The sequence below is a fragment of the Lissotriton vulgaris genome, chromosome 2_2 (genome assembly GCF_964263255.1).
Source record: "Lissotriton vulgaris chromosome 2_2, aLisVul1.2, whole genome shotgun sequence".
NCBI lineage: Eukaryota > Metazoa > Chordata > Amphibia > Caudata > Salamandridae > Lissotriton > Lissotriton vulgaris.
The window spans coordinates 214,084,950-214,097,536 of record NC_141688.1 but is presented as its reverse complement, the minus strand read 5'-3'; the positions used below and the strand labels follow the sequence as shown (position 1 = coordinate 214,097,536).

The following is a 12,587-nucleotide window of genomic DNA, read 5'->3' as shown; positions in this document are numbered from 1 at the left end:
TCTGTGGGAGGTGGCATGCTGGGCATAGAAACTGGGATGAGGCTCTGAGGAACTACCAGTGGCTGAGAATAATCCAAGCATTTCAACCTACCCTTTTTTGTTTTGCTCATTATTAGCAGCAAAAAGCACAGCATTTTGCATTGTTTCGGTAAAGTTAATTTCGAAAGCGCCTGTTGTGTTCTTAGCACTGTTGGCTGTTTACCTCCCAAGGGCAGTGAGAATAGGAGTTAATCGATTACCGTGATTTCTAAATACACACTTAGGTTGCCTTTCTTCATAGATCCTGGAAGTCACCTAAGAATAACTTGAAATGCAAACGACAAACACGTGCTGCCCTGCATGCTGCTTGCTCTGCGAGTCACGTGACCTGCCTTTGAAGCTCATGATCCGTCAGATCCCACCTTCTCATGCCCACCACATGAACAAACAATAATAATTATCAGATGAATGCCACCTCTCCATAGTGTGCCACTCTTGTCTGCACAGTGTATAAACAATAGAGCAGTGCGAAGTATGGGCCTCCAATGGTGCACATGAGTCATGGCAATGTCTTGGTAGGATCTTATTTTACCTATGAGGAGGCCAAACGTAAAGATATTTATGAACATCTTCCATAGAACCATTTCATGGCAGTGAAATTACAACAGAAACATACAACATTTCATGTATCTGATTCTGTAGTCCCAGCCCTACGTGAATTTATGTCCGGAATTACAGGCTGGTAAAACATGGTTTGGTGTTTGGACATCGGGGGGGGGGGGGGGGGGGGGGGGGGACCTAGGAACGTTACCACCAGGCTAGTCGTGACAAGGTGGAGCGGATTTCCATATGGTAATTCTGCTATGCCCAATATGCAATGAGGGTCTAAGTGATACATTAATCTATACAAATAATTACAAGCATTGGCACAACCAATAGCGTTACCCTTTAAGTGATAAAGAATGTAAGCATAGGCATTCATATGTGGTATTTTTATGTGCTGCAGGCATTAATGTTATTTCTCATATTAAAGAATTCCCTATTGGCTTAGTCAATGCTGGGAAAAGTACCAAATAAGAAATGCTTTGCATCTACAATGCATATAAGAGATAACGGATTAAATGTTTCCACTTCCATGATGATTGTGCATGCTCTACAGAAATAAAATAGTCCCTAATTTATTCAATGAAAGAGCTTTTTGAAGGTGGTAACATGCACCAAAAAGTCAATAGCATGAAGTGACTGAATAAACTTCCACTAAGCGGAGCCAGACCCTCTCTATGTATATTTTAAAGAACTGGAACCAATAAGTAAGGCACACAAGTGCGCGGTCAGGCCACACCTAAAATTGAACTACATTTGTTACTGGTCTATTTCGGTTTTCCTGTTCAAATGAGCATGGCTGCCTTCAATCTAATCATGTTGGCCAACAGGAAGGATGTAAGATGGAGCACCCACCTGATGTGCCGGTGCTGCTGCTGCCGCTTGGCATCCTCCCCCAGCCGGTTCAGCGATGGAGACCGGCTCCTTGGTAGCTGGACATAGCTCCCGATGGTTTTTACTGTGCCATTAGGATTGTTCTGCATCTGTTGAAGCAGCTGTGGGGAGAGGCTGCGGTGTGAAGACGAGGAGGAGGACGCGGGCCAGTCGGGGATGTTGTTGACGTTGAGGTTGTTGTCACTGTTGGATCGCAGTAGGACACGCGGGGCTGCCAAGGTGTTCTGGGGTCCCCGCCTCCGATTCGAATAACTGGGCGCCTCCCGAAATGGCACTACACAGAGAGAATACAATCACATTGGTATGGCTTGTTGTACGTTTGTTTCCCAGAAACTTCTGCACTGCTCACTAATTGACTATTTTTTGCTTCTTGAAGAAAAAAGATCCCTCCGACTACCTGTTTAATTAGAGTGGCTAATACATTTATTGTACACTGCAACTGCATGCAACAGATTGTGGTGATTCTGAATAATGTAAGCCAAAAGGCCACACTAATAAGAAAAGTACATTTTTTGCAACACTATAGGTATGAGAAACACTCAGTTTTAAGAGGTAAGATTTCAGGCTTGCACTATGAATGAACTTCAGGTACAAGTAGGTAGAAGGAGGCTTGAATGTGTAAATCATTAAAAAGAGGCTGCACTTAAAGCTTGAACAATAATATGGTTTGAGTTGTTGAAATATGCAACCCACAATTTCTGCATAATTCTCCTTATGGATCAGCTTAGCTTCCCCTATGGGTATTGTCACAAGTAGCTCCTTGGTGAGCAGATGGTCAAGCGGACTTGCGTTTCCCCCCACCATGTCTTCCATGGTTGTCAATATGCGTTTTTAAAAAGATTTTATCATGTTAAAGGAAAAAGGGTGCTTTTACAAAACAAACTGCAGACTTCCAGGGAATGTGAATGGCGGGATGGAGGTCTCCTTTTCTTCACAGGCCTTCAGCACTGCATTCACGACAATTTGCAGGATGTTGCAAAATACCTTCTCATAATGCTAAGGCAGAAGATCTTCAACATGCTATGAATCTACAATTTGAAATGCACATCATTCACATTGCAAAATATAGAACAGTTCATAGCCGGTCGGTGTGTAAAAAACACTCACTGATTGTGCCCAACTCATTAAATATCAGGCCCTTGGATCTGCATCTTTTTACACACATTGAACTTAGGGCCAGATGTACAAGATTTCCATTCACAAAAAATGGTTGCAAATTGCGCTAATACTTTTCACAACTGGAAAAGAATTGTGAATCGCCTATGAGTGAACAGGTCTGTTCACAAAATTCTGAATCGCATAGCGTTGCAATCTTACCTAAATCACCAACAATGGGCGGGTCGCAAATTGTGGCTCACTGCGATTGGATGCGATTACGTGGAGGGTGACCTGGTTTGGTCAGCAGGTCTCCATACCTTTAGTCACAATTAAATATAAATAAACTATTTTTCCTTTAAATGCAGCCCATTTTCCTTAAAAGAGATAGAGCTGCATTTAAAATGAAAAACGATATTTTGTTTTTAAGTGTGTTTTACACTGAAGTTGAACCCTTTCCATTCTGCGACTGTTACTACTCCAAATTGGAAGTTGCTACATTTTCCATGTTTTGTGTCCAGACTTTGGTAGCAAATCATTGAAAAATATCTAATGAATTACTATTTGGAAGGCACACCCTAAACATGCCCTTTGCAAATAGTGACTCACTCTAAACTCCTTTTTTCTATTCGATAAAATGTTATAGCAGAGGTCTTCAAACTTTTTTTCTTGAGGTCCCCCAAAGCAAAATATTTTAAAGTTGGGCCCCTCTTCAAAACTCTATGGCACGGTCTGGGGAGTGGAGGGTAGGATTGAGTGCAGGGGGTCAGAGTTTATGAGATATTTTCATAGATACTTTTTCAGTAGTTCATTATCCACAATAAATCTGAAAGCTACAAGAGCAAATTCATCAAACAAAAGCAGAAAGTGACAAACAAAATGTGCTCCTCAAAATCGGTGCCTTGTGTTCACCTTGCACACCTGGCGCCAATGCAACTACACCTTTTGCACTAGTGATAGATAGCAGTGGCCCTGAGTAGAAGGATATCTCCTCTGTCTCTTTCACCCCTCTCCCACCAATGCCTGATAATCACTACCGTTTTGAAACAAACTCTGTACCTTTTTCTTTTTGGGAGTTCTATTCAGCACAAACTCGACCCAAGGGCATTGGAGTGCTCCCTTGCATGAGCACCAGTTACATCACACAGTGGACAGCCCTACACAGTAGGTGATAAGCACCTTTTCAGTTGCTCCTTTGGGTATTTCAGTGGTAAACTGGTACCAATGAAATAAAATCTTTGCCCAGAGAGTTATCACATGTGTACAAATGGACACATAATGAAATACTATCATGAAATGTGCCACATCATTGTATTATTTGCATTTTCTTGCTATATCATTTATTTAACCCTGCTGCATAACTGTGGTCCTTTCCTGCTGCATACTTCTATTCAGGGTTATATGTAATTATCAACAAGGACTAGCTTAGTTGTGAGAGGCGACTCAACAGAGAAACGTTTGTGGGCAAACCATTTGGTTTGAGATCATGAAGCCCTCACCCACCAACCTGAGGAAAGCCAGTTTAAAAGATAAAGGCCTGGCTGAAACATGTAGGCCACATAGGATGTAGGAGGTCATAATCCGTACTCCAGCACGTTTGTCTGCCTTTTAGACGCTAACAGGGGCCCAGTGATTAAAATCTTTCTTTACCCTCGGGTAGTGGGACTCACTGTATAGCTTTTAACTTTCACTTAACTCACCCACGGCACTGCACACTCAGCAATCATACCAGCTCCGCTGTAACCAGGCGTCGCAGCACACCCGGGACACATTCGGTGTCACTGTAGTGGGCCCGATGATGAAGCATGCCACCAACTAGGTTGGTGGGTGAGGGCTTCATGCTTGGTGTAAGTTTGGAAATTTTGGGTGATCAACTAAGGAATCTTGAGAGAGAATACTGCCTTTTCAGCAAAAACAATTCCCTTGTGGACAGGAAATGCGTTTTCTGGTGGGTTGTGTGTCAGACTGTCGATGAATATCATGAGTTAATTCTTATTTAGAAAATGATCTCTCTATTGAGTGCATACTTTCTCTTATTAACAACAATGAGGAGATATTTTTGCACTTGTTTAGGGGCAGATTTACAATTACTGGCGCATCCCTGCATATCGGCAGGGATGCGCCAGTAATTGTGCGCCGCAGCTTCGCCAACCTTGATGCGCCGCATTTACAATGCGGTGCACCATGGGGCAAAAACGGCACAGATGTGTCACACATCTGTGTCGTAAAAGCGGCGCATTGCTGGAGTTGCGTCGCAAGCGCGACGCAGCTGCAGCAATGATCAGGGGGGCCCTATGTGCACAATGCTGCATCAATCCTTACGCCTGCTTCAAGCAGGCGCAGGGTTTTGACTCAGCATGGGCCCAAAAGTGACTGAGTGAAATCTTCTAGATTTCACTCAGCCACTTTTGGGAGGCGTTCCTGCGCCAGAACACCTCCTCCTGCGATGGTACGCCTCTTCTGGCGCAGGGCTTTACTACGTGATGCATCTGGGAGATGCGTCATGTTGTAAATACCCCGCACCATAGCGCATCTTTTGCGCCGCCGCTGCGTCACAAAAGTGACGCAACGGCGGCGTAAAAGCGGCGCAAGGGCTTGTAAATCTGCCCCATAGTACACATTCTTTTGTCTGACCCTTAGGGTGGGAAGGGCGACTGGAAATCTACGAATTGAGGAGAAATGCTTGCTCTGCTCCTAATTTCACTTAAGATGCTTTGAATTGGAAATGCCTTCCAATAGGAAAATGTTTGTAAACACATCACTGCAGCTGAAATGAACAATCTTCTTCTAAGCTGTCAGCGCATCTTCCACCCGCAAAGCTCTAGCAAAGATTATTGCACGTGCACCTGAGGCCCACAGACAATTCTTCTGAGAGGTGACCTCGGCCTTGCCTCCCCCACTTCCCCCTGCCCCCCTCTTTTATCGAGGAATCAACCTTGTGGCTTTTGCCGAGAAAGATCATTACTTAAACGTGGCGGAAAAGGTTAAACGCCATTAATTCTCTCGGCTCCGACAGCTCCGAGATACCTCGTCCCCTTTCCCCCGCGCCAGGGCCAGTCCCGGTTTTAGGCGAGCGGGAAACCATCGAACTAATTGCTTTCTTTCAAATAAATCACCTCTCAGAGGTGCGTGGCTTTAAAAGGCTCCGCGCAGCAATTAAAAACACTTCAGCGTGCGCGGGAAGGCATCTAAAGAATAACAGGTTAGTTTGTGCGTTCTTTCAACAAACACGCCGGTCTTGGCGCACAGGCACCCACAGAACTCTTGTACCAGAGAAATCAAGCCACTTAGAAATAATTCAATGCATGCCAAAGGAATCTCAGCTCGCCATCGAGCCATCAATTTCAAGCTTCGGGAGCCGGGATTTTCTCCAAAACACCTCAAACCAACCACGCTAGAGTGGGAAGAGCGACTTCTTACAGCATAGCATACAGGTGTATGTTGAGTATTCTTGCTTTTTTCATTTGTGTCAAATCTGTCATAACTTTTTTCTTTACATGTCTACAAAACGTACTACCACACCATAATTCGAGTGAGGTATCAGCTCCTCGTGAAATGAACTGCAAAAGTACCTTCCCCAGTGACTTGAATGGATGAATGAATGAATGAAAGAGAATTTGCATAGCACAAATTCCAAGGGGAAGTAGCATATGCAGGGAAAAGCAAAGAAGAAACAGCTGAACAGCAGGAGAGATAAACAAATGGCTGAAGGTTAAAGAGATGTGTTCAACTACTTGTGAAAGTTAGTATAACCTTGATCAACTTTACTTTGGAAGGAAGTGAATTTGAGGAGTTTAGAAGATCTGGAGGGAAGGACTCTGGGATGTAGATACCATTTGAAGACCGGTGTCATACTGGACGCAGCCGCTAAAAAGCAAGATTTTTTTTCTCTAAAAAACATTTTTAATGGGGAGCCTTTGGAGTGATTTAAGATGATCAGTGATTGCAGAAAAACAATTCAGTTCAAGAATTAGCCGAGCTGTGACATTTTGAATAAGCCGGATTGTGGTCAAAGCGTTAGATCAGAGGTCTTCAAACTTTTGTAGGTTGGGCCCCCCCAGCTGAATTTTTTTAGATGTTGCCCCCCCCCCCCCGTCACCCTGCTCCCCCACCACCTGACAGAAATTTCTGAAATCTGGTACATTATTATATTGTATTTATCAGTGAATGAAGTAATTCTGATATATGTATCTTCTTGTGCAAGCAATTATTTTCTCCAAGCCTTATCTATTAAGTATGGTTGTGTGTCAGAGGACCTCATTTTTAGATAGCATTAAAAGCATCCTTTACTCATGTTTGCTTTACCCGACGGCACCATTCTTGTTATATTTATATACTTACCCAGGTTCTGAGGGACACAGGGTCACCCCTTTTCGTATATCTGCATCACAACCCTACAGATGCTCGGTTATATCTAAGCTGGACTTCATGTCACCTACACCACATATACTCAGCAACATCTATAGGCAAGCACACAGAATATGCTGTATGTGCAGCACTGAGGACTCTTCTAAAGACCATCTACAGGAGCTTCCTAGACTATTTCAAATGTGAGGTTATCCTCTGCATATCATACAGCAACATACTAACAAGTCTTTTAGTTTCCCAGGAAATCAGTCATTTGGGATAGCAACAGCAGAAACAATAGTGATAGAATCCAATTTGGAGGTTGACTATCATCTATCGGCTCCTTACTACAAAAATATAATGTAAAAGAACGTTCCCCTTATTATACACCTGTAAAAAACTTTTCAGAGGTATTCCAAACATGCCAGTCATCGCTTATCACAGAGCTCACAATTTGCCTAATCTTATGAGAGCTGAACTAAAGCAAGCTGTGACAAATGCTAATGTTTATTAGAATGATTCTGAAAAGGGCATTGCATATAAATCCTTCTATAAACATCATCAGTAACAAGTCTTGTCACGAGAACCTATCTACAAAACGTACTGTCACAACATAATTCGAGTGAGGTATCGCTCCTCATGAAATGAACTGCAAAAGTACCTTCCCCGGTGACTTGAATGGATGAATGAACGAATAAAAGAGAATTTGCATAACACAAATTCAAAGGGGAAGTAGCATATGCAGGGGAAAGCAAAGAAGAAACAGCTGAACAAGAGGAGAGAGCTATGGAATTAGACAACAACCTACATGTCAATCTACATGCATTATTAATGTTATTCAGTGCCAGTGCCAATGCCAAAGCTGCAAAAAACAATATGTAGGCAAAACAGTGAATCACCTCCACACACGGTTCAGGAATCAGAATTCAGCAATAATTAATAAGAAGCTTGACCAATCAGTTTAACCTTGTGAACAATTTCTTATTAGTTTAAAGAGTTTCCATGTGTAACATTTCTAAAAAGAAGAACTGCGGGGTTCCAGAGAAAACTTCTGGATACACCAATTAAAATCACTGCATCCAGATGGAAAAAACAACACAGACACCACCTGCATACTGCATATCTCAAGCGATCTCAGGACGGCATCAATTTCACAATCCAAATGGTTTCTTGAATCAGGTTTTATTTAAATCTAGCAATGCCAGCTGTAAAGCCACTGAGAAAACAATCTTGTACTACCTGAGGAAGGCTGAAGCCAACACGTTGTAGCGGAAATATATTTTTGCTCTTTGGTGAGTCCATGTGTTTTTAGGTACTTCTTTCTTGGATATTTCATTTTCTAGTGACTCATTGTATCTTTTTGGATCGGGACTTCTTATTTCTACTACACATCTTTTATCGTACTCTCCTGATGAACAAACTTGTTATGCAGCGTACATATTACAGCCGTCCACAGTGGGTGCAAGATGCAGAGCACAGCCGAAAGCCGGCTATTCTGCATTGCCAAATGTTACATATAGTGGTGTGTGGGCCTAGACGCCTCACTCAGCATAGGGTATGGCCAAAGTTTACATCCTGTGGATTCTTGTGTAACGAATGCTCAGAGCAAAACTGTTACATCCTAAGTATTACATTTATATGTAATCAGCCTAGGTGCTCCTAGCTGCTCAGCCAGAGTGAGAGATGGTGATGGAATGTTGGTGTGACTGTGAAGCGTGGAATGCCTGGGTGCCTGTGTGGATTTATGGGGACAGTTGAGATGGGCTGTGCAGCTAGGCAGGCTGCTCCTGGTGGGGCTGGTACGTGGCTAGTGCCTGACTAGAGCTGGCTGGACTATGATTGATACTCCCTGACATGGAACCAATAAAGAAGATTTGAAATATACAACATGGCTACCAATGTCTCTATCGGCAGGGTGCAACATTATTTTGGTGACAATCGGACCTGGACTCAAGCGTCTTCAAGGATGTAACGGAAACAATGAGAAACCAAAGACTACAGAAACCAAGAGACCAAAAGAAAGTTGAGAAACTTGACAGAAGATATTAACCCTAAAACAGTATAGAGTGTCTTGGTTGAAGCAACAGACAAGCCAGCCCCACCAGTGTCCATGTCATCGGATGGACCCAACCACCGTGTGTATCCAACCTGAACTTGCTCCATGGATTTGACCACAGGTATGGTCTGTTATGTCAGAGTATGTCTGGACTTAGTTTCACCCTACCACATCCTTTTGTATGTGCAGCATGGATGTTTCTATAGCGTAAAGGAATTGTGGCTGCACAGTTGTGGGTTATGGACTATCTCAGTGAAGGTAATTCACAGGTGCCACACAGGAGCGGTGTGATTCTGCAAAGATTGGTGCCTTGGTGGCACATAGAAAGTACAAGTTTGGTCATCAAACACTGTGGAAGTAATGTGCCTGGGGACCAATTTACTTCTAAGAAATACTAAACAGACCCTGTACAATTCCACAACCAAATGGATTTACACGTCTGGTTTTTGTGCTATGCTAATTCTACATTTATGTGCTTGGAGCGTGAGGAATGCTTTGGTCTGCATTTCGTGACTAGCGATGGTGGTTCCTGTCAACTGTGCACCTGCTGTGCACTTCTGCTTAATGTAATGTTGAGACACTGCACTCCTAGATGCACGATTAAGTACTCTATCTACACGATACCGGTGATTGTCCCTATACATATGATGTGTCTCTTCTACACAGGTCATGGGTGGGTAGCACAAGTTATTGCTCTCATGTGGGTTAAGGTTTTCCCATTTCATAGCAAGCAGTAAGAGTCTATAATCTTGTGAAAGTGTACTAGGATGAGTTATTTTGTTCAGTTAGTACATTCTATATCACTTGTGTGGTCATAAGACTATTGTAAGGTGCACTGTACCAGTTTGTGCACAGAGTAACCCAACTGTGGTCAGTGACCGCTCCCTGGCGTGGGGCACAGTTCACTAGTGTTCTATAGTTATGGGAATAGTACTTGTATCAACCATGCAATGTTATCGTATATTGTGATGCCATAACTTTACGCTTATCAAAGGATGGGTCATCTATGTGTTTTAGTTGGTGGTCATCAGAGTGATCCCTTAAAGGAGGGATGGGTTTGGGGCTACGGACCAAGTCCTATCACAGTATTATCCCTATTTACAGGAATTGGGTTGGGTTTGAGTCCCAGTTAGTAACCTTTACATGAGGGTTGGGCCATGAGTTAGTGTCCATACTTTATTGCTATTTAGTTTTACCCTTACAAAGGGTTACGAAATGGGTTTAGACCCCCTTCATATTGCGCGCAGTACTATGGTACAACCCTACAAAGGGAACATGGAACCAATAAAGAAGACTTGAAATATACAACATGGCTACCTGTGTCTCTACGTGCAGGGTACAACAAAAACCTTTTGTATGGGAAGCTCAACAATCAATACACCCAGCCACAGCCAAAGCCCAGGTATGTTAGGGTTTGTTTGTTATGTTATTAGTGGATTTATAGCATGATAATTACACACAAGGGTATCCAGGCGTTTAGTACCAGGTGTGTGAGACCAGACATGGGGGCATACTCTAAAACATTAGCAACTAGTGTGCAGTTGTGAAAGAAATCAGAAACCTAGTAGCCATACTCAGGCTCTGCGCACTAATCACAGATCATCCCTCTTAGGATGCAAATGCCCTCACCCCCCAAGGTGGCATGCATCAGCGTTAGGGCATCCTCCATGTTGGGCTGGTGCAGTAATGCCCAACATACCCCTCAGAGGGTGGCTCTTTGCCCAGGGCCATTTTTTGTTATGGGTGTGTGACTGTGAAACCTCAGACTGCCAAAGTATACCCTATGGAGTACCTTGGGCACACCTGTAAGGAGACAGGAGAGATAGTAAAAGATTTAAATTAACTAAGGGTGTCCCAACTTATTTTAATCTCCCTTGATACCTGTTGATAAAGTTAAAATCAACGAAATTAACTCAACAGGAAATAATGTTCCTTGAGTTCAGTAGAGGGCAACATGATTCCTATGTCCCCTATGGGTTCAGTGGCAATTCATAAGGATCATTGATATGTTACTACTAATCTACGTTTATGAGACCTCGATATAGTTATATTGGTGCTCGCCCTAAGTGTACTATTTTAAATAAGCGTGTTCTAAATAGAAAAACATCAGTATTTTCAGTAAGTGTATCCTAAATAGGAAACCAACTGAATGCTTGCATGGAATATTGACACCCCCATTACGGATAGATTGTTAAAATGTTGAATTGAGCTTGTGACCTGGAGAGACAAACAACACATAAAAGTTGTGACACAAAACAAATAGTTTGCCAAGTATCATCAATAAAAGTAATGCAATTATAATTAAAAAAATGTGCACCTTTCACCTTTCATGTTGAACATGCAACTGTGTTCCTATCGTGGTCACAAAGCACACATGCCATTACCACACACAAACAAACTGACAAGACTCTTTTCTTCCGCATTAATGACCTGCCTCTGTCCCTTGTGTAGGGAGGGCCCTTTGGTTCTGCCGGTCAAGTTCCCCTATTAAGCATGTGGGAGAAGAGTATATCAATAACTTTGGAGGACAGTGTCTAGATCAGAGATATTGCCAGGGAAGTAATCAATATCTACTTTCTATATTGCGTACCATGCAGCAAACCTACCCGCATGTACGACCATGGTAGTGGAGTACCTGACCGTATGGTGTGATTACAAATGAAGCTGGTGGTGGATATTGCAAAATCCTGTGTGCATCATCCCACATTATGATTGTGTGTGCGTGCCTGCATTAGTATGCCACCATTGCACATTAAGAAAATCAGCCCCAGTACAGGTGCCATCTTGTTGGGAAAAAATATACTTATCAATGTATTACTCGATCTCAAGAATCAGAACAAGCTACAGTCATATTGGAGAAGAACATTTTTTAAACATGTTGGAATATCTAATTGGTATGTGGGACACCTTAATCATCATTGAAATAATGTATTTATGCTGGAAGAATGTCCACTCTGGTTACTATTTCTCGTGAGTGGGGTCTCCTAAACTTCTGGTTTCTTTCAAAACTGTACTCTAGCGGGGCGTGGCTTGGACGGCGCTGGTAATGGCCGCCTAGCCTGTTCACTGCTGCGCAGGGGAGCGGACTTCGCGATCCTAGGGACGCTAAACTAACTCTGAAGCCGAATGGAAGGAAGAATCAGGCTTCGGACGCTCTGAGGCACACTCGGTGTAATTTTGGGTGCATAATTCCCGCGGTAACACCTTTTTTACCAACTTGCTGCCACGCGACCGAAGATGAACCCCGGAGCAGCGCACTGGTAAGCTGCACGTCTCACAGCGAGCAACGGCGGATCTAAGTGACTCACACGGAGAAGAGGTGAGCCTTAGATGCTACTCTACTCGATGCTTGGCTCTCCGGTGGGGGATATCTTCATTTAACCGGCGTAGACCATAATTACCGGCGACTCCTTATGCCCGACTGCCTGCCTGACCCTAAGATGGCCGCCCGCTATCAGCCACGATCGTAGATCACTCTAAATGCGCTGTATCACCGCAATTACCGAGCGAATCGCTTCAAAAGCATAGCGACTTCACCCTGCACCTTTATGAAGGAGTCCCCTGATTGTGAGAGCGCATTTTAACCAGCGTTTTGACTAAAACTGGAGGAGCC

General features: G+C 43.3%; 1 protein-coding gene across 1 annotated transcript in view; it reads right to left on the bottom strand.

The window, feature by feature from the left end:
- The window catches only part of LOC147729256 (SH3 and multiple ankyrin repeat domains protein 2-like), a 2,641,300-nt gene that overhangs the window by 738,065 nt on the left and 1,890,648 nt on the right, over positions 1-12,587 (bottom strand). The window contains exon 14 of the mRNA XM_086959557.1: positions 1,438-1,750. Coding sequence (XP_086815683.1) covers positions 1,438-1,750 — 313 coding nt within the window. The remainder of the gene's footprint in view (positions 1-1,437; positions 1,751-12,587) is intronic.